This window comes from Stenella coeruleoalba (assembly GCF_951394435.1).
Source record: "Stenella coeruleoalba genome assembly, chromosome: X".
NCBI classification, from domain to species: domain Eukaryota; kingdom Metazoa; phylum Chordata; class Mammalia; order Artiodactyla; family Delphinidae; genus Stenella; species Stenella coeruleoalba.
The window spans coordinates 82114925-82138521 of NC_137152.1; the positions used below are offsets into that span (position 1 = coordinate 82114925).

Here is a 23597-nt window from a genome sequence, read left to right on the forward strand (position 1 = left end):
TTCCAATAGTATCTAATGCCTACCGAGTGTCAGGCAGTGTGCTTTGGTTTGTGATCACTGTCTCTGATTCAGAAGCAGAATTTTCCAAGAGCCAGAGGGGTTAAATGCGGAGAATCCTGTGGAGTTCTCCAAGTAGGAATATGACAGACGAGTGCCACACAGCAGTTTTATAGGGCGCTTCAGAGAGGCTGCATGATTAATCGAAATAGCAAGAAACTTTCATGCTTTCCAGTAATTTTATTTTATCAAAACACCCTCCCATCCCATTTTTATGACACCATTTTATTCCTGCCAAATTCTACCTCCCTCCCCGCAAGCTCTATTGCCTACCCAAAGAGCAGTTGGACCCATTGTGAGGCTATTTACATTCCCTCCCTCCCCAAAAATGTTTCCATCCCAAATTCAGTCTGTTTTAATACTCTTGGGAAATTTCCTCTCTGGGGGAAAATACCAGGCACAATAATTCCTTGGCCTTTGCTCAGAAGGTACTATCCAAGGGAAGAGATAGAAAGGCATTCCTAGATGTGGAGAGGGGCCTTTGTGTATTCAGCAAGAGCACAAAGGCTCCAGGGCCTGTAAGCCTGGGATTTCCTCAAAGAAAGTGAAATTGGGGCTTGTGGAGTAGAGGAGTAGGACCAAGAAGCTTATTGGTGAGCTCAGGATTCTTCATCCATGACATCTAGAATGTTGCTCAGAAGAATTTTGAAGGTGGGACGTTCATCTGCTTTCTAAAACCAAAGAAAAAATAGAGTGTTACAGTGGACTAGAGTCCAAAATTCAAGGGAAGCACAGTGAGTAAACAGCAAATGTTTATGAAGTTTATGCTATATGCCCAGTAGCATACCCTGTGGATTACCAAAAGAAAAAAAGGGGTGGGGGGAGAAATAGAAGTGCTCCATAAAGTCCTTGTGCACTTTAAATCTTTAGTAATTCGGGTGGTTAATGTGGTGAGGACAATGTGAAAATTCCACTGACAAACACTGATTAAAACTAAGGGCAAAATTCATTACATAATTGTGCACCAATGCATTCTTATTTTGGAACCTCAAGTGGCAACCAAAGAAGTTTAAGTGGTTGACAGAGCTGAAATCCTATAAGCTGTGATAATTTTTAGTTTGGTTTCAAACACTTGTTTCTACCATCCTGTAGCCAAAGTTAACAAAGGAATTAACATTTCAAGACCATGGGCTGCATCACTGGGTAGGGATCCTAAGCACCTGGGACCTCTTATTACCACCATCTGGCCTCCAGACTAAGGCCCTCTGTGATAGCCATTGGTCCATAAGCCCCTGAGGTATTTAGTGACTCAGGGCATATTCATGCAAGAAAGGTCTCAATCCATCAGAACCAAAAAGTCATCAATTTCTTGTTCCTTTGAATTCTCAAACCTAGCTGAGTATCAGAATTTCCTGGGAAGTTTAAAAAGACATACCCAAGTCCCACTCTAGACATACCTAATCAGAATCTCTGGAAATAAGGCCCAGTCATCTGCAGTTTTAAGAATTTCCCAGGGATTCTGATGTGAATCCAGTTTCATGACTACTGCTTTAAACAGGCTGTGGAGAAAGTGCCTGTCTGAAATACTTAACTAGCAGAGTGAGGATGTCCTAGTTGGGAGGGAGCATAGTCAATCACCCTTAATCCTGCTTGGCATGGGAGAGAGAAGGGAAATGGCTCCTAGGGGTTTTCCCTTTCTCCAAACTTTCTTTGTGACCTCAGTGATTTGTTAAGGGAAAGGAGCCATGTTCTGATCCAAATGCCCACTTTTCACCCCGCAGAGATGGCTCCAGGTTCACATATATGCTTGTTGGACACTGTCTGTCTTTCCCTGTTTCTAGTGGGGCAGAACTAAGAGCTGAGCACTTATTTCCTACTAGACATTTAGGTTGCCAAATTAAGGTTGCCAAGGATCTACTGAAAGTGGAGAAGGCACCCCTGGAAGAACCCAAGGTGAGAGCAGCAAAGCATTTTAATAGTGGGACAGGCTGTTTATTTTCAAAATACCACATCTACCCACATATCCCGTAATGCACTGTATTTAAAAAAAAAAACATGAGCACTACCCATTTTAGTTTCCTTTCAGGCCTTAGGGTTTTAAAAAAAAAATCTCATTTAGGACCACAGCCAGAAAAGGTGTGCAGTTAGTAAAGTAGAAGAAATGACTCCCAAAGGAATGAACACAGATTTTAATGACTTTTCTTTTTTAATGTCCATACACTTGTCTGAGTGCCTTTGGCTGCCTGCTTATGCTAGGTGACATGGCCCCACAACACCCCTCTCCCTAAAGCCAAGTTGGTATTGGGGTCTGCTAATGATACTCTAGTGAGAATTGGAATGGGCCTGGAAAACCTTCTGGCCGTGAAATGATTGGGATGTAGGCCAGGATCCAAGAATGTGCACAGCTGTCTGTCTGTGCCCAGCTGCTATGTGGCCCAGGAGAGTGGGGCTGGGGTGCTTGGCCAGCTAAATGGGAAAGTAGGTTCAAGGAAATAATTTGAGGTCCCAATAAAACACTTACCTCATGCCAGCAGCTGTACATTATGGTATATACCCTCTCGGAAGCAAGATGAGGCCGGTAGAGACGTAGGCCTTGGGCAATGTGTTCAGCTGTTTCACTGTTAGTAAATCTTTCATATGGCATCTTCCCCAGAGAGTAAATTTCCCACATCAGCACCCCTAGAAAATGAAAAAAAAATGTGTTGTTTCTGGGTAGTAGGGATCCTAGTCTTCCTAAATCAACCTCAAACATTACAATCTGGTTCCCCCCTCTGTGCTTTTTTTCATTTTGTTCAAACTTCTGCTATAGTACTGAGTACACTGGAGGGTTATCAGGGTTGCCCTTGACTATTAGTCCTTTAGGAGAGAGACAGCATCTTACTTGTCTTTATAGTTATAGGGTCTGGCAGAGTCCCTGGTACATAATCAGTATTCAGAAGCTGTGGCATACTGAATGAATTGTTTGTTTCCCTCAATATATTCTAAGTTCTAAGAAGGCAGGGATCATGTCTAGTTTACTGTTTTTAATCCCCAGAAACCTCTGTGGTGCCTGACTCCCTAAGAATTAGATGAATGAAAACAAGAACAAATAACAGTCTCTCTGTGCAGGTTACGGAGTGTGAATTTCCTCCATTGCATTCCTTTTCCTTTGAGCTGTATAATCCATGTGATCTTATTCACTCACCAAAAGCCCAAATGTCAGATTTGCTGCTGAACTTGCTATACATAAGAACTTCTGGTGGAGACCACCGGACTGGAAATTTGGAGCCTACTGAGCTTGTGTATTCATCATCCAGAACATACCTGCAAAGGATTCAGGACTTGTTACTGTTAGAATTTGGAGAGCTTGATATTTGCTTAAATTTTCTTGGCACAGCCACAAGAGTTGCACAAATATACGCCTACAGGCCAACCAGTGTCTTTTACAAATGTTATTTCTAACAGATTCCTGTTTTCATATCTGATTTAGCTTTCCTGGTTGACAATATGGTTACAGCAAGGATGAAGTGAAATAAGATCTAATAGGTACTCCCTTCCTCTTCTCTAGCCTTCTTTCCTTTCTCTTTTCTCATCCTTCCCTTCCTTCTATTCTGCAGTTGTCAGTGGGAATTAGACTGATTAGGAAAGAATGAGACACGGAGTAAAGTCAACAGGATTAACAGATCAACATAAAGTATTGGAGAAATTAGCTTTTAAAAAAAGAGCAAAGGAGAAAGGAGAAGAGAGGGATATAACAATAAAACAAGAGGTGGAAAGTGACTTAAACCATTCAGAGAAAGAAAAGGTTTAGAAAGATGGTGGAAAAGACTAGAATTAGGGGGAAAAGGGAGAGGATTAAAAATTACAGTGTCACCTCATGTTTGTACCATGCCATTTTTACTTTTAGAGGGAAAAATGAAAAAGGCACACTCACCTGGACAGGCCGAAGTCAGATACTTTAACAACTCCTTGATCGTTTACCAAACAGTTTCGGGCCGCCTGCAGTGCAACACATACCAGTGAGACTCTGTCCCTGGCACAGAGGTTAAAGGCACAAAACTTCTGCCCACCAAGGGAGTGAAGCCAGGGAAGCCTCATCTTCACATAGAGACACCTTCCCACCTAACAGGAGTCAGTTGATGCCACTGAGAAATTTTGATGCACTTCCACCACATATAGAGCAACCCCCGTAGTCATAAGTAAAGCACTGAGGACTTGCAGAATGATTTCACTCACATTGGCAATTCCACGACAACCCTTCCTGCATTGAAATGCTGGGAGTTAAGGGAGAACAGAAGGCAAGTGTGTTTTGTTTTCTGCTTTTCTACCAGTGGGACTAAGGCGATTTGAGCCTTGGCCTGGCTGAAATAAACAGGGTCCCAAACTCGGATGCCTCCAGAGGCCAGGCAGGTGAAGTGACAGAGTGAAGTGGGTGGGTGGAGGTGTCAGGAAAGTGTCTGGGCTAAAGGAGGCCAGCCACTTTCCTGTAATCAGTTAGACCATATTGTAACACCAGGCCCACATTTTCATAGGTGTCAGCTCCAGCCAACTGTTAGCATGGCCTATGAGAATGTGGGCCTGGTGTTACAAGACGGTCTAGATTTTCAAGAGAAGCTGGAAATTCAGTTATTTAATGTGAAATGTTTTTAAGTGTTTGCTGACTAATATATAACATTAAAAAAAAACAAATGTACCAACAGACCCCCAGTTTGTGACTCTGATATAACCAAAATGATGCTTCTGTGCTAAGAGCAGTCCCATCAGGAAGCAGGGCTGCCCTTCTGCCCCTGAAGGACCCCACCATTTCCTTGTCATGGTAGGGGGCTGGGAGTGAGTGCTCTAGCTCCCACCATGGCAGAACCTGTGGTGTTGAGGCCAGAGATCTTTGACTGGCTGACCACTGGGGAAGAGGCTCACCAAACTTATAGTGTTTTCTAGATAAAACTGAAATGATGGCTCCAGCCACCCTCTTCAGCCATGTGTGATAGGTCTTCCTTTGCTACTTCCACCCCCTCAGCCCTCGGACCCAGGCCAATCCTTCTGAGGTCCTACCAGGTCTCGGTGGAGGAACTGCTTTGACTCCAGGTATTCCATGGCTTCACAGACATCCTTGCACATCTCCAGCAGCTGCTGAGTCTGGAAGCGGTGGCGCATCTCCCTCAGGTAGTTCAGGAGGCAGCCATTGGCCATGTACTCAGTGATGATGAAGATGGGGCGCTGTTTAGTGCAGACGCCGTACAACTGCACCAGTTTCTCATGGGACAGATTCCTACAGGAAAGGCAATGAACCAGTCCTCCCTTTCTGGCTCTGAATACTATTCAGAAAGGAGCTGAGGAGGAAAGGAGTTGGCCTGGGAGTAGAGTGTCAGATTAGGGACCAAAATAACAAGTTGATGCTCCTCCTTCCTACCCTAAACTCCAGAAGTGCCTAATATATGAGGGTGAGCCAGGATTTGGAGTCCATCAATAGAACAGGAAACAAGCCCAGGGCTGAATGAACACTAAGGCTACATCAGAATGTCTTCCTTTTGAAAGTCTCATTTTCTACATTTACCCCCAAGTGCTACTGAGATGGTACATGCCTATGATCAATACTACTCTCCACCAATATCTAAGAGAAATGACTACCTTAGCAGTTACTCCCACCAATCAAAGTTTGACCTCAGGCCATGGTCCCAAATCTCTCTTACTATAAATCACCTTAAAACCCAGTGGGAACCATCCTGGTAATTCCTAGACTGGATGGAGAGTTGAGTTTGGACTGTAACTCACATCATGACTTTGGCTTCTTCAATGAACTCATCCTCAGACATGGAGCCTTCTTTGATCATCTTGACGGCCACGTCATACTGGCCCCTCCATTTCCCATACTTCACTACTCCAAATTGTCCAGTCCCCAGCTCCTTCAAGAAGGTCAGGTCCTTTGGATCAATTTCCCATGATCCTATAACAACAAAGCCTTGATGTGATTATTTGGGAGTCATGTATGTATAATTTCTACAATAGATAAGAATCCCTACTGGGGGTAGAAATAGACAAGCAGTAAAAGGGAAATTCTCAGGGGTACTAATCCATCTTTCCTCAGGTAAATCTCAGGGACAGGGGATTACTGATTGGAGGAGTCTGGGAATTTAAGTACAAGTCAGGCATAAAACAAGAAGATAAACTAGACATCCTCTTAAAATCCCTTTATGATTTTTTTCCCACAATTAAAAAATAAATCCCTTTATGAATCTGTGTTTTTGCAGTCCCAGTAGGAGCCACCAGAGGGAGGAAAATCATTAGATAACTTTGGTCTGGCTCCTTAACCTTCCTCGCAGCAGCTGGGATAGAACAGTGTGCTGCAAGGATGATTGAGAGGCAAGGTCTGGTTGCGTCTGCCAGACGTAGTCCTTCCAACTGGCCGGTCCACCCTACCCTAGAGAAATAATCAGTTACCATAGCCAAGGCCTGCAGTGGAAGGTGCATTCTTGTTTTGTTGAGACACTGGATATTTGAGCCTAGATATGAGTCCTGAAACATACAAAGAGAGTCATGCTGCTGGTGCTGAGCAGGGGGTGAGATGCCTCACACGCCCTCACTTAAAGCCTCACGCTTCCAGTGTTCATCTTTCTAGTACATTTTGAATCCCAGAAGATCTCCATCAACCCGAATTTTTCTGGAAGTTTCTCCTCTTACAGATGTTTTTCAGGGACAAGAAAGAGAGAATGCTAACTGAAATATACAACCCAGCTAAATATATCCCCACCTCCCAGCCTAGCCTTAACTCACATCCTACTTCTGCTTTTGATACTGAAAAGTGTAATTGGGACCACATAAAATGACAACCTTGATACTGCCTTGCCTGGACATGGTAGACAGCAGCAAGCCTTCTTGATGAAGTTTTTCCCATGTATTCGTGCTCTCACCAATCTCCCAGTTTTTAGAATGTCTACACTGCTTAGAAACTCTTCTGATGTTTTTGAGCCTGTATGTCCTTTGAGGGCAGGGACTTCAACTAATAGTTTTCATGTGTTCTCTAGTAACAAGAAAATTGCTGAGTACACACCAGGAACACAATGAATATTGCTGATTGATTAATTACCAGTCTCCTTTATGTCTTTCCTTAGCACTGAGCATCAATCACCAAATAAGGAGTCAGTCCCTACTGGGCATAAGTTCTGCCTTTGACTACCTCTTCACTTGACCTCGACCCAGCATCACAGGGGTTTATTTTCACAGCTAATTCCCATTACCCTGTGAGGCTTATTCTTCCCCTAACCACCTTGTCCTAAATTGCTTCTCCTGGTACTTGTCACACCCTTCTTCTCTGGTTCCCCTGGTACTTACCTGCAGAGTTATGCTGATGGTAGTTAATGAGCTCAGGGATGGTGCTGAAAAGGTGCTTCTCAGCCAGGTAATACTGGCTCTGAGGTGTGGAACACACAACATAATGGCGTATCACCCCTTGAGGTTCCCTGAAGAAGTGGATGCTGAGTCAGCAACTTGGGAACAAGGATCCAAAGGGCCCAAGAAGTGAAGTGAGATGAGTTTTGAGTTTAAGTGACAGAGGATGTGAGAGGAGCACTTCATTAAGGAACTGTTGGTTGGGCAACCCTGTCCTTTGTCCCCAGGGCCTTGAAACAGTAACACTTACCCTGTAGATTTGGCAAACACAGACACTGTATATTTTCCAGCTTTGCTGGAGTCTCTAACAATGAAGCCTCCTTCTTTCCCCTGAAACGATGAAAAAGAAGCTGACCGTCAGGAGGAAGTGGTGCTCACACCTGCATCCCACCTGCCCAAACCCGAGAGAAAATATTATAGAAGCCTTGATTTCACTGCCAAGTTCCATGTTTGAGCTGCAGCCTCATTGCTTTTGACAGCGAAAAGTATAATTGGGACCCCATAAAATGACAGCGTTGACACTGCTTTGCCTGGAGATGGCGGACAGCAGCAAGCCTGCAATTCAGGATCCTTGTTTGCTGTGCAAGGAGAATGCTATTTGCTTGTGGTCACATACTTACCTCTTGCTTTAGCAGTTGCTCAGCTTGACTCCGAGTCATGTGTTTGGAATACCACCTGTAAAGAGAGAGTGCTTGTGTGGCTCCTAGGCCATGGTGTAAGTGGCTATCTGTGGCTCATCCATGCCAGTGAGTCAGTCAATTCACTCAACCTCTATTTACTGAGTGTCTTATCATGTGCGTAGCATACTACATCCCTTTCCCAAAACGTGCTTGGCACTGAAGAATCATGGAAATGGAGAGTAGAGGGCAAAGGCAGGTGGCAGAAGGTTGCAGGGGAGGGATCAGGGACAGGGCCTTCAAGGACAACCCACTTCCATGATTAGGGAGAAAGCACATCCACAGAAGTTTGCCATTTTCACCTTTCAAATGTTTCCTGTCAGGTTGTCTTAGTGTGGTTCTTCTGGATTTGGGGGGAGGAGGGGGTGTGGTGACCTCTCCAGCTTTCATCAACAGGGTGTTTGGGATGAGGGTAAGACAGAGGCACCAACTTGAGTGGCATCATTTGACCCAGTTGACACTGATTTTAATAGGTATCTTGAAATCAAAATTTTGTTGAAACTATAAAAAAGTTTATACTATATTTAGTTCCTCTGGGAAGATTGTGCGCTAGGAACATAAGCATACTCACTCATACATTTCTATGGAGTCCTCTGCCTCGGTTACATAGTTACTAGGGATGTAGCCTTCCTGCCTGTAGAGGAGACAACGTGATAGATCATCCAGCACTTCCCATCCTGGGTGAGAGAAAGATTTGGATGCCCTGTATCCTTGGGCTCAGAACCAATCTTGAATGAAGGTATATAAAATGCCCCTCCCTCAAAGAGAATCATGTTGCCAATGCATGGCTAGGCCAGTGAAGTGTGTAGCTTCTGCACATGTGGCATTGATTACATGTGCTCGACAACATGTGGGCCAGACTCTACAGGCTCAGAGAGGTAGCCACGTGTAGAGCTGCCCTCTGAGAAGTACTTGGAGGGAGAGCATATTCCTTTTGGTGTGGGAAGAACAATTTCTGATCAGGATACTGAGTAGGGGAATTATGCCGCAGGATTTTACGTGTGTATAGAGTAGGTGGGCACAAGGCTCAGGAAGGGCAGGCGTGGACTCACCCATTTTTATCCTGGGCTCGCCACCAGGGTAAGTTGCTCTCCTCCAGGATAAAATACTCGTCACCCTTCCGCAGCTGTAGATCATTTGCATTCATTGGCATGTAGTCATAAAGGGCTACAACTTTTTTCAGCTCACTTGTGGAGACAGGTGCTGCTGTTGGCTCAGGGGGCAGTGGCTTTTTTAAGATCTGTGTTGTTAAGAGGAAAAAGTACGGGTGGGGTTGGCTAGATGTTGGCTAGATATGAAGCACTCTCCTGTTCTTCCCCAACTCTCTGGCTTACTGGAGACACTGTTCTAACCCAAATCAGGCAAAATAAAAGGTTTATTCAGCATTCATTCAACAACCAGTTTTAAGCACCCATGCAGGGGCTCTCAGCCTGGAATGTACATCAGAACCATCTAGCAGGTGGTTAACAATCCTGACACCTAAGCAGTTTCAAAGACCAATTATGTCAAAACCTCTGAGGGCTGGACCCAGGCATCAGTATTTTTAAACTTTCTGGACAAAAACCATGTACAGCCATAATCGGAAAGCTTCTTGGCACTAAACTAGTACATGGACCTACTAAGTGGCTCTGAATCTTCTTTTCTTAGTTTGTAAAATGAGTATAATAATTCCTGCCTTGCTTACTTACAATATATGAGAAAGGGCTTTCTAGACCTCAAAAAATAACCCCCAAAATCAAGTTTTAAAGTAATATAATAGTGATAAAATCAAGATGTTGGGTATATGGATATTCACTGTTAAAAATTTTCAGCTTTATGTTTGAAAATATTTTTCATTTAAAAAAATCAGGCTTTGTTTTGTTTTCAACAGGTGATTTGATTAAATGGTTGCCAAGAGCTTCCTACTAGCCCTCTATCTCTCCACTGAAGAGGAAGTCCTAATTAGAAGCACAAAGCCCCTGTCTCAGCAAGAATACCAATTTACACTGCCAAATCCCAGGGAGAATTCTAAGACTTTGGTCTGTTTTCAGGGTGTGATTGTAAGTTTCAATTTAAACAGTAGCAGCACCCAATTTCCCTGTATACCTGGTCCTCCTCAGGCGTGGGAGGAAGAGGCTTTTTTGTCTTTCTGTGCGAACTCCCAGGTTTTAAGCCTGCAAAGTGAGAAACCAGTGACGATGGATACAGAGTGCATCTTCAGAAAGGGCCCAAGGACAGGTTTGGTCAGGAAATTTACTCTTGTACTCATTGACGTTACGTAAGTTAGGAAAAGTCCGGAATGATACAGCCCAATGCTAGGTCACCCAGCTGGAAGAGCAGAGCACCAGCTGAATTTTGGCCCCCACTAATCTCCTCTCCCACCCTCCTTTGTGCACTGGCCAAAATGTACAAACCTGGGTTTGATAGAGCCCTGAGAAAGTGATGGATAGTCAAAGGAGGGAGAAATTATATTGATCAGATCTCTTACTTCCATTCCTGTTCTCCAAAATTTGGCAGCCCATAGCATTTTTGGCTGTCTGAGAGCAGCAGAGATACTGCCCATCGATCCAGAAGCAAGGGTGGTATTTCTGTACCAGATCACTGTTGTACCGGATTACTGTAACAGGAGAGAAGAGAGAGAGAGAGAGAGAGAAAGAGGTCACATCTGACATGTGGGAGAAGCCACCATAGGCATGTTTTCCTCCTTGAGTTTAGTAGTGAGCTTCAAACAACTGCCCCTTCCTCAGCCACCCTGAAGGGAAGCAGACACAGGACCAGTTGGCTCACATGCTTGGCCCCAGAGAGTTCCTGTGCAGTTCTCTTCAGTGGTCTGTTATGATGACTATCTCCCAAGCGGTGACCAAAGTGATAAGAATATCTGATTCTCCAGAGCCCCAGAACAAAAATATGTTATCTATGTTTTTCCAGTAGCCATTACAATCTTCCTGTAAGGCAGGTGTTGACTATGGTGGTCTTTTCCAGATAAGGGAAACAACGTGACAAGCCAGACTTTCACTCTGGTTCTCAATATACCAATGTCCCAGCTCCTGGAGTGATCTTTTAGAGATATTTGTCTTTGTGAGAACTTCTGCCTCACGCTTTCTGTGTTCACAGAACAGTTAACAGAGCAGAGCTCAGGATCAAATGAAGGTGATTCTGCCTCTAGAATAAACAGTTCAGTCTTCCTAGGGCCACTGAGGTAGGTTGAGCTCATTGTGGGAGACAAACACAGCAGTTCCATTTCCCTCACAGGGTTGTGAGGCCCAAAAGATCTCTCAGGATGAGAGATTTGCAGATAAGAGGAATTAGTTTTACAGTTTTTAATACTGTGGCATTGCAAGAATCTTAACCGGAAGTCAATTAGACAAGTCATCCTGGGATCATGTTGCCAGTTAACAGAAAAGCAAAGACAAATGAAATAATTGACAATAGCTAGCACTGGGGCAAAGACCTAGGCTGGTCTAAGAATATGCATATTTGAGGACATACACATTTCAGCATTTGATGCTAAAAAGAAGCTCTGCATAACTTTTTTTAAAAGATAAGAACAAAAACAAAATAAAACCTTCCTCTGTAGAGACCAACTTAAGTCCTTAAGAGCTTGCTAGTCACACTCCACTCACTTAAGACCTTGGGGGAGGCCTAGAAGCTACTGGTGGCCAGATGCATTTTATAGGCAAATGAACAAAAAGTGCCATCTTTTTTTAAAGTGCTATCTTGATGCTTTTCTAAACATGGATTTGAAGGCTTCTAACCAGTCTATCCTGCTCACCCTCACCCCTCACTTTTTCAGCATACCCCTTCACCATTGCACCAAATGCAGGGCGGTGGGAGCTGTTCAGATGGGGTGCAGGCTATAGGTGGCTACGTCGTCTGTAGAGAACTTTAAAATAATAAAAACCAAGCAAAAGTCTGTCTGACTTTTATTATTACCAGGCACTGGCAATTCTGAACAATGTGCCAGGTACTCCTCCAGCCAGAACTCATTGCTCCCACCCTCTGCCCTTCCCCCCCCCCCATGCCACTACCATCACCCAGGGATTTGAAGATTCTTGGGTGCAGGCTTGGGCACCAGTAGACATTTAAAAAATTCTTAATCAACAACTAGCTGCTCTGATAAATTAAGCTATGCTAATGAGAGGCTATAGGGCTTCCTGCCCCCCTACCTCCAGCACACTCATTATGAACCCACCCTACATTCCCAAATAATTAAGAGGTCCCTCGAAGATGGCACCCCTTCTTTTGTTGGTTAACACAGCGCTGGTATTTCCAGCTACTTAGGAGAGAATTGCAAAATCAGAGTGTCTGTTACAAACTGAATGTTTGTGTCCCCCAAAATTCATATAATGAAGCCCCTGCAGTGCGATGATATTAGGAAGTGGGGCCTTAGGGAGGTAATTAGGTCATGAGAGTGGAGCCCTCATGATGGGATTAGTGCCCTTAGAAGAAGAGACTAGAGAGAAATTCTTTCTCTCTGCCATGTGAGAACACAGTGAGAAAGTGACCGGTCTGCAAGCCAGGTAGAGTGTTCTCACCAGGAACTAAATTGGCCAACACCTTGATCTTGGACTCCCCAGCTTCCAGAACTGTGAGAAATAAATGTTTGTTGTTTAAGTCACCTGGTCTATGATGTTTTGTTATGGTAGCCCAAGCTGACTATGACAGCGTCCTAGTGGGAGGACTAGGAGAAAACTGCTTACTTCACCAATGCATGGGGCCAGCCCTATCTGGGAAGCACTAATGTTTGATGCACATTCCAAGTACTTGATGGGTTGATTTCTCATATTCATTTTATTCAGGATAATGGCTAAAATTCTGTTTGGGGAATGAATGAATGATTACTCTTCACATATGTCATTGGAGTTTCACCAATGCCACTCTTTCATTCATTTGGGTGAGGTCAGGTCATTTGCTTATTTTTGAAGCTGCAGTTAGGATAGGCTCTGTTGAGCTTGACCAAATGAAGAGTCTAGAGTGAATGTAGACAAATATCTGTGCTGCTGTAACATTAAAGTGCCCACTGCCATGTTCAAGGAAGTGGAAGGAGAGAGCCCAGGGCTAAGTCCTCAGGAATATAAACTTTGCATGGAAAGTACCACTGAAAAAAGATGGCAGCTCAATATGAGGTACCTGAGGCCCTACTTTTTAAATTGAAGTATAACTTACATATAATAAAATGTACAATCTAAGATATCCAGCTAACCACATTTGTGTACAACCATTTAACCACCACTCAGATCCAGCACCTCAGAAGGCTCCCTCATGCCTCTTCACAGCCAATACCACTACAGAGGTAGCCAGTATACCATGAGGTCCCCTTTCCATGTTAGTGATTTCCAATTGGTGCATTTTACCTCAGAGTGGGATAACTTATCACTAGAGTGGGCACTCAATAAATATTTGTTGGGCTAACCTACAACTGGTTTCTCCCTCAGCTAGTATGTCCCACCTTCCCCTATTTCCAAACTAAATCCTAGCTGTCCATCAGTGTGGATCCCAAGTTGGTGGTAGTTGTTTACTCTTGCAGAAAAATCAATTAACACACCTATTTGTTGGTCCCTTTCTGTGTGCAGGGCAATTTATGAGGCACAGTGGAGAGAACCAAAGAAGTACAAATATATATGCCCTCTAGAGCTCTGTGTATATTTCTCGGCCTTGGAGGTAGCATCTTGATTTAGAGCACAGACTCTAGAGCCTGAGTTCAAAGGCTGACCCTGCCACTTACTAAATGAGTGCCTTTGGGCCAGTTATTTAACCTCTCTATACCTCTGTTTTCTCATCTCTAAAATGGGGATGGTGAAAATAACTGCCTCATATGGTTGATATGAAGAAGAAATGAGCTAATATATGTAAAGAATTTAGAGAAGATCCTGGATCATAATAAGCATTACTGAAGTGTTTGCTCATTTTGTACCCCCAGGGCTAAAGCCAACCTCTTACTTCAAAACATGTCAAGAACTGAACTGTGTGGTGCAAGAGATCACCTATTTGTAATCTTCACATGGCCTTACTCTAAAATATCTTGCAGACAACTACAGGTGCAGTTTCTGGGCTTGAGAACCAAGCAGCACAAAAATATGCAATGAGTTTAGGCTTTGGGGTCAAACAGACCTAGGGGTGTAGTAAGAACCCAGGCTCCACCACTCACTAGCTATGTGCCCTTGAGCAACTTACTAAACCTCTTTGAGCTTCAGTTCCCTCATCTGTAAATAGGGGAATAATGCATCCTTAATAAGCTTATTGTGAGGATTAAATGTGCTAGTCCGTTTGAAGCACTTGGCACAGAGCCTGGTACAGAGTTAGTGCTCATTAAGTGTTAGTTGCTGTTTTTAGCCCAAGGTTGCTGTAAGAATTAAATGAGATAATAAATACAAGGTGTCTAGCTTGGTGTCTGGCACATAGAAAGAACTAAGTAAATGACACTTCTCTTTCTTTCTCCTCTCCTCTTTCAGCTTGAAAGATTTGATGATTTTTATGTTAGCCAGACTTACATTCAAGGGAGTGAACAAAGCTGGTGTAGTCAGCCACTGCATATCAGAGTCTAAATGTTTATTAAGACAAAGGGCTGTCACGCAATAACCCAACCATGCCATTATCAGTCTGCCATCCTTCCTGTTTCTCTAGGCAGCCTTTCCTGATGTCAACTCAACCAGTTAATCTCTCAGTCACTTGACATGTGGCTATATATACACACAAATATGTGTGCATGCATCCTGTGCTGTAAGCATTTACAGTCAAGTTTATCTGAGCACACTGTATGGTCTGTGTGAAATACTGAACTATATTCAAGTTGAGGTCCTCACAAAGCAAGGAACATGAAATAGTTCCTTGGAAAATATCCACAATGAAAAGATGTACAGTGCTTTACAGTTTTCCATGTGCTTTCACATACCTTACCTCATTTGATCCTTAGGACAACCCTGGAGGTAGGTACTGTAGGCACCATTATTATTCCTCTTTCAGAAGAAAAACCTGAGCCTCAAAGAAGCTTGTTGGCCTACTTGCCAGAGGTCACCCAGCTTATTAGTGGTAGAAGAGGACTTGGAACCAGGTTCTTTACTCTGACCCCAAGCACTCTCATAATCATGTATTTAATTTTTTTGGAACTACATATTTCATACCTAGGATTCAAAATATTGAAATAATCATTGAATGCCACACCATACCCCCCTTGTAATTGGTGTAAAGAATGGGACCTCTTTTATAAATAGGGAAATGGAAGGGCCTACAATTACAAAATTGCATTAGAGAGACAGTGGTAGAACTGAGTTGAAACTCTTAGTCTAGCATGTGATCTTTTATTCATATGATGGAATATTGAACTCAATTGTATCATTAATATTGAAGAAAATGCAATATTTCTCCCCCCATTCTCTCTCTCTCCTCCCTTCTCTCTCTCCCTCCTTCCCTTCTCCCTCTCTTTCTTCTTTCTTTCACCTCCCTTCTTCCATCCGTTCTGTTTTCCTCTCTCCCTTTCTTCTTCTCTCCTTCCCTCCCTTTCCCTTTTTCTTTACTTCTTTCTTCCCTTTCTTTCCTTTTTCTTTCTCTTTCTTTCTTTCTCTTTTCTTTCTCTCTCCTTTCTCTTTTTCTCCCTCTCTCCCAACTTTTCTCTTTCCTTCCTCCTTCCTTCCTTTCCTTCTTTCTTTGGAAACTAGTTTATTTTCCAAATAATTCTCACCATTTTTGAGCTGGTGAATCCAACGCTTCCTCAGTTCTTCAGTTGGGGAGAAGACATAGAGAGGCCCTTCATCATATACAACCTGGGGCAATGGACACAGACTTCAGCAGTTAGGAGTCAGAAAATAAAAAGACCTTGAAGGAACTAATCTTAAGCTACAAATTTGTATAATGATACTGGAAAACAAAAACAAGGCAGGGTCTTCAGTGAGCAGTGGAGCTGGGGTTATGTGAACCATCCGAAGAATTCCTGAACAATTCATATCCAGGGATGTAGGACTTAGAAACTCTTTGCTTTGTGAATACTCCTGTGTCCTCTTGACTTGTATTTCAATTTGTGTGTAAACTTAGTTCATAATCTTCAGCCCTTGGTGGAGTCAAGATTTTTGTTTATCCAATGAAGGATATTTTATGATCTTATTAAACCTTGAGTTTGTATAGAATATAATTGAAGTAATGATTTATGTAACAAATCTTGATTAGTACATGTGGATTATACACTTCAACAATATGGAGCAAATTTTTAACTCTTGGATGATTTTCCCCCCACTGCCTAGTGGCCTCCCCTTGCCAATATTAGCCCAAATAAACCAAGTTTGGAACTACATACCTACTTCAAAAGAGTGAAATATATATTAAGCATTGTCATCAAATCAGTCAGTATTTTTTGAACACCACACATGTACAAGGCATTGTGCTAGGTGTTATTGAGATGTACAAAACATATAAGATGTGGTTCCAACCCTTACAGACTTGAGAGACATCACAGTGGATTCTAAAGTCAAATATAAATTAATTTTGAATTATCTACTATTTACCAGTATTCACTAGCCCAGTCAAACATCAACTTATTGAAAGACAGTGGTAGTAAAAACTGTGTCTAAAACACCCCTCCTTCACAGGTTTTGTAAACTTTGTTACAGTCAGGGACATGAATAAGATCCTTTTACATTTTTCTTTTTGCTTGTTAGTCTTGCTGTGCTCATAAATCCATGACAGAAAGCCCCCTCCCCTGAGACTTTCCACTTCCTTTTCTGGCTTTCACTGTTGCAGAGGCTGCTATATTCATGACATGTGGCCTCAGAGTTCTCAGGACATAAGCAAACCAAATCAGAGATTGAATCTGAAGCTCTTGCTCTCTTTTATGGCTTACATTGCATCTACCAAACAGATGTCTATGTGGCTCTTCAGTTATTCCAGACTAGAATAGAATTTAAGTTTATATGTAAGTCTAATAAGCCTTCCCTACACCGAACTTCCTAATACTACTCCTTCCCTCCCCTCTTCTGTCTTTTCAACCCACATGACTGACCACCATTAGACAGATAGGCAGAACCAGAAGGAAGTGAAATGCTCACTTAACAAACAGAGCATCTTTCTCAATGCCATTGCCATAGACAAGACACACCATAATAGGATTAGTGCCATTATGGATTCTCTTTGAGGTGTAGAGACTAAAAGAAACTATGTTTGATTGGAAAAACAGAAAAGCAAACACTCACAGCCCATGCCATCCCTAACGATTATATTACAGGTCCCTTTGTGAGCTAGTGAGAGAAAATACCTTACCTGGAAGGGGTAAGGGAACCTTTCAATAATTGAAATCTGCTCCATTTCACTGCACTCTTCTCCCCTTCTCTGCAGTGACAGAAGAAATCATAGTTATTGGTTGATGCATTGCTCTTTTCTGGATTTCCCTAGGTACTGGGAGTCTTTTGCAGTGGTTCCAGAAGGCTCTCCTGCATGGACAATGCTAATCCTTAGTGATTGCTTCCTATATCCCAGTAGGGAAACATATCCATAGGATCCAGCACATACTCATTCCAAAAAAAATCTCAGGTATCTCAAACTATTGAGAAAAGGGAGGTTAATCAATAAATGATGCTGAGACAAACATTTAACCACTAATATTGTCAGAGGTGGGGGGCGAGTAGTTAAGGTAGCTATTTCACACCATACACCAACGTAAGTTCTGGATGGATTCAAGAGCTTTATATAAAAAAATGAAACTATGACTAACAGAAAAGAACATAACTATTTACATAATTTTGTGAGAGGCAAGGCCTTTCTAATATAATGCTAAAAGTTAGAACCATTAAGAGAAAGATGAGCTAATTTGATGACATAGACTTTAAAACCCACTATGGTTAAAAAAGACAAGTATAAACAAAATTCAAAGATAAATGAAAAACTGGAAAAATATTTTCAACATATATTATAGTTGAAGTTAACATATCTAGATCTCTTAAAAAGTACTAGGAGTAAGGTAAACATTTCAATAGAAAAACCGGCCAAAAAATTAACAGGAATTCACAAATGGAAAAATATAAATGAGCTGTAGCCATATAATTGTCCAACCTTATGAGTAACAAAAAAATTGCAAAATAAGTCAGCAATGAAGTATCATTTTTCTTGGCTTTCAAATTAACAAATATTTAAAATATCTGGCATTGGAAAGAATGTAGAGGAATAGATACTGTCATACAGAGCTTGTAGGTGTATATGATATTCAAATTCTACTTCTACAAAATTAAATAGAATAAAACTATAAAAATAATCAAAGCATACAGATTTCATAAAGAAAAGAACAAAATATTACTCCTAGGAAGTTATTATAAAGAAAAGAATAACAAAAGTACGTAAAGATGTAAGCAAGAATGTTCCTTTCAACATGATTTATGATATCAAATAAATTGGAAACAAATGTCTAGTAATAGGAGATTGGTTAAACAAATTACAATATATCCATGATAGGGTATACTATACAGTCATTAAAATCATTTTATTAAAGAGTATCTATTGTTATGGGGAAAAGTTTATACTGTTAAATTGAAAATGTAGGTTACAAAGTAAGATGTGTAGTATAATATGATTCTATGTTTTAAATATATAACATATATATTAGTGTGAGTGTATGTGTTGTTAATGGAGAAAAACATCTGTTAAGTCCATACACGAACATGTTAATAGTTGTTTTAGCTGAATAATGAGATTATGCATGATTTTATCTTCTTTTTTGTGCTTTTTTGTATTTTGCAAAGTTTCTATAATAAATACGCATTACTCTTGACATCAGGAAAAAAATGATATTTAAAAAAATCAACTAGGAAATCAGTAGACGTTATGTCCTCGAGAGGCTCTGGGAAATGAGAGAAGAAACAGTGAGCTACTAAAGAATCTCATGACTCAGAGCCCTAGAGTTCTGGCTTTCAGACTAACTCAAGCTTGTAAATCTGATCCTGGTGACTGAGGGAGTAAAACGAATCATCTCTGATCAGTTTGAAAACTTGATGTGATATCATCTTAAGATTGGCGTTACAAGTTTTCCAGATTAAGTGAGTTGTTCTGTATCTGGGGAAAAGACGCTGAGACTCAACATAACCAATATGTGGCAGAGTGAAGAACATATATGGGAGCTTTATGTGTCCCACACTGCACAGCATCACAGGTTTATTTACAGAGAACTGAAGTGTTCCAAGTTTCTTAACTGCAACCCTCCTGCCCCCCCGCCCTGTGCCCAGTTCTAACAATGGCCTCTTCTCACCGGAATCTGTCTTTCGGGGGGAGGATTTTTCTCAGGAACCACTGTTTCAACACAGGTGATCTTCTCAACATCTATTGAACCCTTCTTACTGCCTCTTCTCTGAGAAAGAGAATGAGGAAGAAAATGGAGAAAGATTAAGAGCGATTAAGCAACCAGATGATTAGATTTCGCTATCTCATCATTCAACACAGAGAGGTGACACCCACACTCTATATCAGGACCTGTCATTTTGAGAAAACGAACAAACAAACAAAACCCAAACAACTTCCAGATCTATTAACCTAACCTTTTTTGACTACCAGATGGAGGGCAAACACTATAGAAGAGTGGATGGCTTTGTGTTCCTTTAACATAAAAAATAAGGAAGCAATTTCCAAGTCTTGGATTTCATTCTCAACAATCATTTAATGAGTGCTCACCAACTGCAAGAATCCATGGTGAGATTTTCCCCATAGCTTCTTAGCACCTTTGAATTTTTGCTCCAGTATGTCTGTAGCTAGTTCTGGGCTAGGAAACATTTTGCTGAGTTTGAAGTGTACTTGGGTCCCTTCCACCTACCCCCTCAAACCAAAAAGGATCTACCACCCCCAAGGCAGATCTAAGGCCAAGTCCTTAAAACTCAGGTTTCACAGCACAGAAACTCACCCCACGTTCAAAGTCATACTCATAGTAGGAAAGTTTTTGCACGGTCAGGAGAAAGAGGCGCTTCTTGAAGTTTAAAGGTGATGTTTTCTTTTTCTGCTGGGATCGCTTCAGAAAGATGCTCTCCAATATCACTGCAGCCATAGCTTCTTCTTTCTGGAGCTCACTGGGTGCTGTTGATAATGAAAGTTCTTGAGGACCCAGCACATTGAACCTCATCCCTCCTGGTTCCCCCTCAGCCTAGCCACCTAGTTTCAAATGGAACAGAAATGTTCAAAGCTAACAAAGAACCTTCTTACTTTGACGTCCTCCTTCCATAGCACCCATTTCTGCCAGTTTTCAGGTATAATCGATGCACATCGAAGTGGGGTGATTGATTCTACATCATGAGTTCATATAAACTGGGTTCTTGTATAAGGCAATGGAATGCTCTGGATATCAAGTGATATGTACCCATGTGCTTGGTAATGTCTAGAGGCAGCTCTACACTAACCACCCTTTTATGATACGTGCAGAATCTGTGAACAGTAAAAGTCTCTGCGCAGCTGTTGACCCTTATATCCCCAGAAGGGATAATGCAGGTGCCAGAACTCCACTGAGGCAGATATTGGACTTTCAGTTCCCAGTTTCCTAGACAGTGAGTGTAATTTTTCATACATTGTCCCACTGGGGTCTGTAACCAAGGGGTCTAATAAGGATACAGAGACTGCACCTGCAGTTATGGACATTTACTAACTGCCACCCAACTAATTTTGCCCATCACCCTCTGGCTGAGCTACAAAGGATAGAAGCTTTGTTCTAAAATTGAAAAACAATTTTTGAGAGGTAATTGTTTTGTTTTGTTTTTGATTTTCCCTTCCTTTTTGCTTAGATTAGTTCTTTCAGACAGCATCATGCAAAAGTGATGCAACTGTCTTAATCTTATAGATGCTCTCTCTGATCATTTATGAAAAGTAACTTGTTTAGCCTCTCCAAACTTACAGTACTTCAGAAAGATTCAGTTTAGGTAACTGAAATACAGAAAGGCAAAGAAAGTTACAAAAAGTCACCGTTGGTTTTTTTATTCACACAAAACACACAGTTATTCACTTAAATACACTATATTTTATTACCAACCCAAACCTTCATTAGAAAGATAAAGTGAAAATATAAATACTGCCACAGAAATAGAGCACTAAAAAAAAATACGAAAAAAATCACCAAATCACCAGCCCCTTCTCCCTCAAGTTTTGTTGGAGGTAAGTTTTTTCCTGAAGGGTGTAGGTTTTTTTTTTTTTTTAAACTAAACTCCTTATGGTTTTGGTGGCACCATGGAAGCAGAATAAAGTAAGTAGTTTTTTGTACTTGTCAAGCATAGGTTACTTCTCACACCAAGAAAGCAAGGGAATGGTTTCTTATCGAAGCCTGAGGCTATCCACACCATTATTTTGCTCTTTCCTGTGGTGTAAGATGTTCTATTATTGTACTGAGGAGACAAAAATAGGTTACAGGAACACCAGGGATGTTCAGAATGATCACTTTGTTATTTATTCATCATGTGGATGCCACTGTTTTCTGGTGGTAGACTTGTTCAATTTTTTATAAATGATCTTTTGAGAAAATCGGGCAAAGGAGCAAACTTTTCCCTACACCCTTCACACAGCTGCTCTCTTCCCTGACTCCCCAGTTTAAATCGTCTCTCACAGGAGTGACAAACTGATAAGAGTTTGCAACCAACTAGAGTTCTATCTAGCATTCAGATTCAGCTCAAACCCCAAAAAGATTTCTTTTAACATTAAGGTTTTTCATTTACTCAGAAGTAGTGGTAACCAGGTAATAACAGTCTATTCTCAGGAACTGCCAACTCATCGAGATCCCTGTACTAATATCACATTTGTTCCCATGGTGAATTCCAATTAAGTACCTATTCACAACCAAAGACTTAACTTAGAGAAGACAAAATAATACCCTAAAGAAATTGAGTAGCATGACCAGTAAATTGGATCAGAAGCATCCAAACAAACCACGTCCAGTTGTTCCTCTTTTAGCTGAGTAAAGCACACCCATCATTTTACCTTTAGTTTTGTTGCAAGCTCTTGGTGGATACACTCCCCTGTTCAGATCCAGCATCTGCTTCAGTCTTGGTGTCTGCTCTTATTTCCTATAAGACAGGTCCTTCTGGAAGCTGCCTCTGTTCTTTTTCTTTTTTAGAACAAATCCAGTTTGTACAGGAGGAAGCCTTCCTCTCTTTTAAGTGTCTGTGTTGGGGTAGGGTTTAGTGCTGGTCTAAGTATGAGGAAGTAAATAAGCCTCTCACTAGCCATTGCCCCTCTGAGCATGGGGTGAAATGGCCTCTACTTCTAGATCATTGAGCTGGAGGACTGCTGGGACTTCCACGGCCTGGTTGCTCCCTCTTTGATTGCTTTCCCCCATTCCTTGTGATCCACTCCAGGCACACACAGCCTGAAAATGTGGTAGTTCTTCCTTAGTCACCATTAGTCCATCCACCACTAATGTGAAAGGAGAGGCATCTGCTTTTATGTCTTCCTGAAGGTTGGTGTGTAATGGACACTCTGCTTTAGAGGATAGTTGCAGCTTCTTTGGGTACTTATTGTGAAAGGTCCTAATTTTTTTCTAACAATTTCAGCAGCCCACAGAGTCAATTTGACCACAAAAGATGCACAGTGAGGGCTGACCCTGCACCTCACTCAAGTGGTGGGGTTGGGGGTGGAAACGGAAGTGACATGAATATTACACACACACACACACACACACACACACACACACACACACACACTTCACATAGAGAAAGAAAGAGGAGGAGAAAAAAGACTAGAGAGACACACACAGAGCTCTTCATTTAAAATATAAAGTTCCAGTGTTATAATGTTCTCTTTATTAAACTACAAATGCAAAGATTTTCACACGGCCACCTTTTGCAGCCTCACAGCTCTTTGTGGAGCAGTAGAATTCCAAAAAAGAATGCTTAGTAGTAAGAGTTCAGCCACTTTACAAACTGCACTATGCCAAGGAGTTAATGTAAATAGCACTTGCAGAATCGGTAAACTAAACCACCTTTGGCTCCTATCTTTGCTCATGCTAAGATAAAACACTATTAGGGGGACTTCCCTGGTGGTGCAGTGGTTAAGAATCTGCCTGCCAATGCAGGGGACACAAGTTCGAGCCCTGGTCTGGGAAGATCCCACATGCCGTGGAGCAACTAAGCCCGTGCGCCACAACTACAGAGCCTGCGAGTCACAACTACTGAGCCCGTGTGCCACAACTACTGAAGCCCGTGCGCCTAGAGCCCGTGCTCCACAACAAGGGAAGCCACCACAATAAGAAGCCCACGCACCACAACAAAGAGTAGCCCCCACTCGCCGCAACTAAAGAAAGCCCGCGTGCAGCAACAAAGACCCAACGCAGCCATAAATAAATAAATAAATAAATTTATTTTTTAAAAAATTGGCTATTATTAATAAAACAAAACAAAACACTATTAGGGACAACACCAGAGAAAAATCAGAAAATGACACAGCCTGTCTATGACTGGGAAGAGTCCAGGAGAAGCTAGTTAGAAATAGTCAGTCATGGTTCAAATAACTATTAAGCCAAAATATCCAATAAGCTGCGTTTTGTGTTTATTTCTCCTTTAAAGCATTACATAATTGTCCAGCAAGATTCTAGCCTTTCCCTTTTCTCCCCAGGGGAATGGAAGGGAACTCATGCTTCTCCCA

The 23597-nt window shown here is 41.8% G+C and overlaps 1 protein-coding gene across 2 annotated transcripts; it reads right to left on the reverse strand.

The window, feature by feature from the left end:
* Positions 1–268: 268 nt before the first annotated feature.
* Positions 269–20040, reverse strand: BTK (Bruton tyrosine kinase; the record flags this gene model as incomplete). Of its 2 annotated transcripts, XM_079911426.1 has the most annotated exons (18): positions 269–728; positions 2519–2676; positions 3182–3300; positions 3911–3975; positions 5029–5245; positions 5749–5920; positions 6415–6489; positions 7306–7433; positions 7613–7692; positions 7983–8037; positions 8611–8673; positions 9092–9279; positions 10125–10192; positions 10507–10635; positions 15697–15778; positions 17265–17333; positions 19240–19338; positions 19885–20040. In XM_079911426.1, 18 exons carry the CDS (start codon positions 20023–20025, stop codon positions 657–659), a joined length of 1980 nt encoding a protein of 659 aa, XP_079767552.1. In that variant the 3' UTR covers positions 269–656. The 2 variants fall into 2 exon arrangements, with proteins under 2 accessions (XP_079767552.1, XP_079767553.1); XM_079911427.1 differs by lacking the exons at positions 5029–5245; positions 5749–5920; positions 6415–6489 and having other exon boundaries at positions 7370–7433; positions 19885–20025.
* Positions 20041–23597: the final 3557 nt, after the last annotated feature.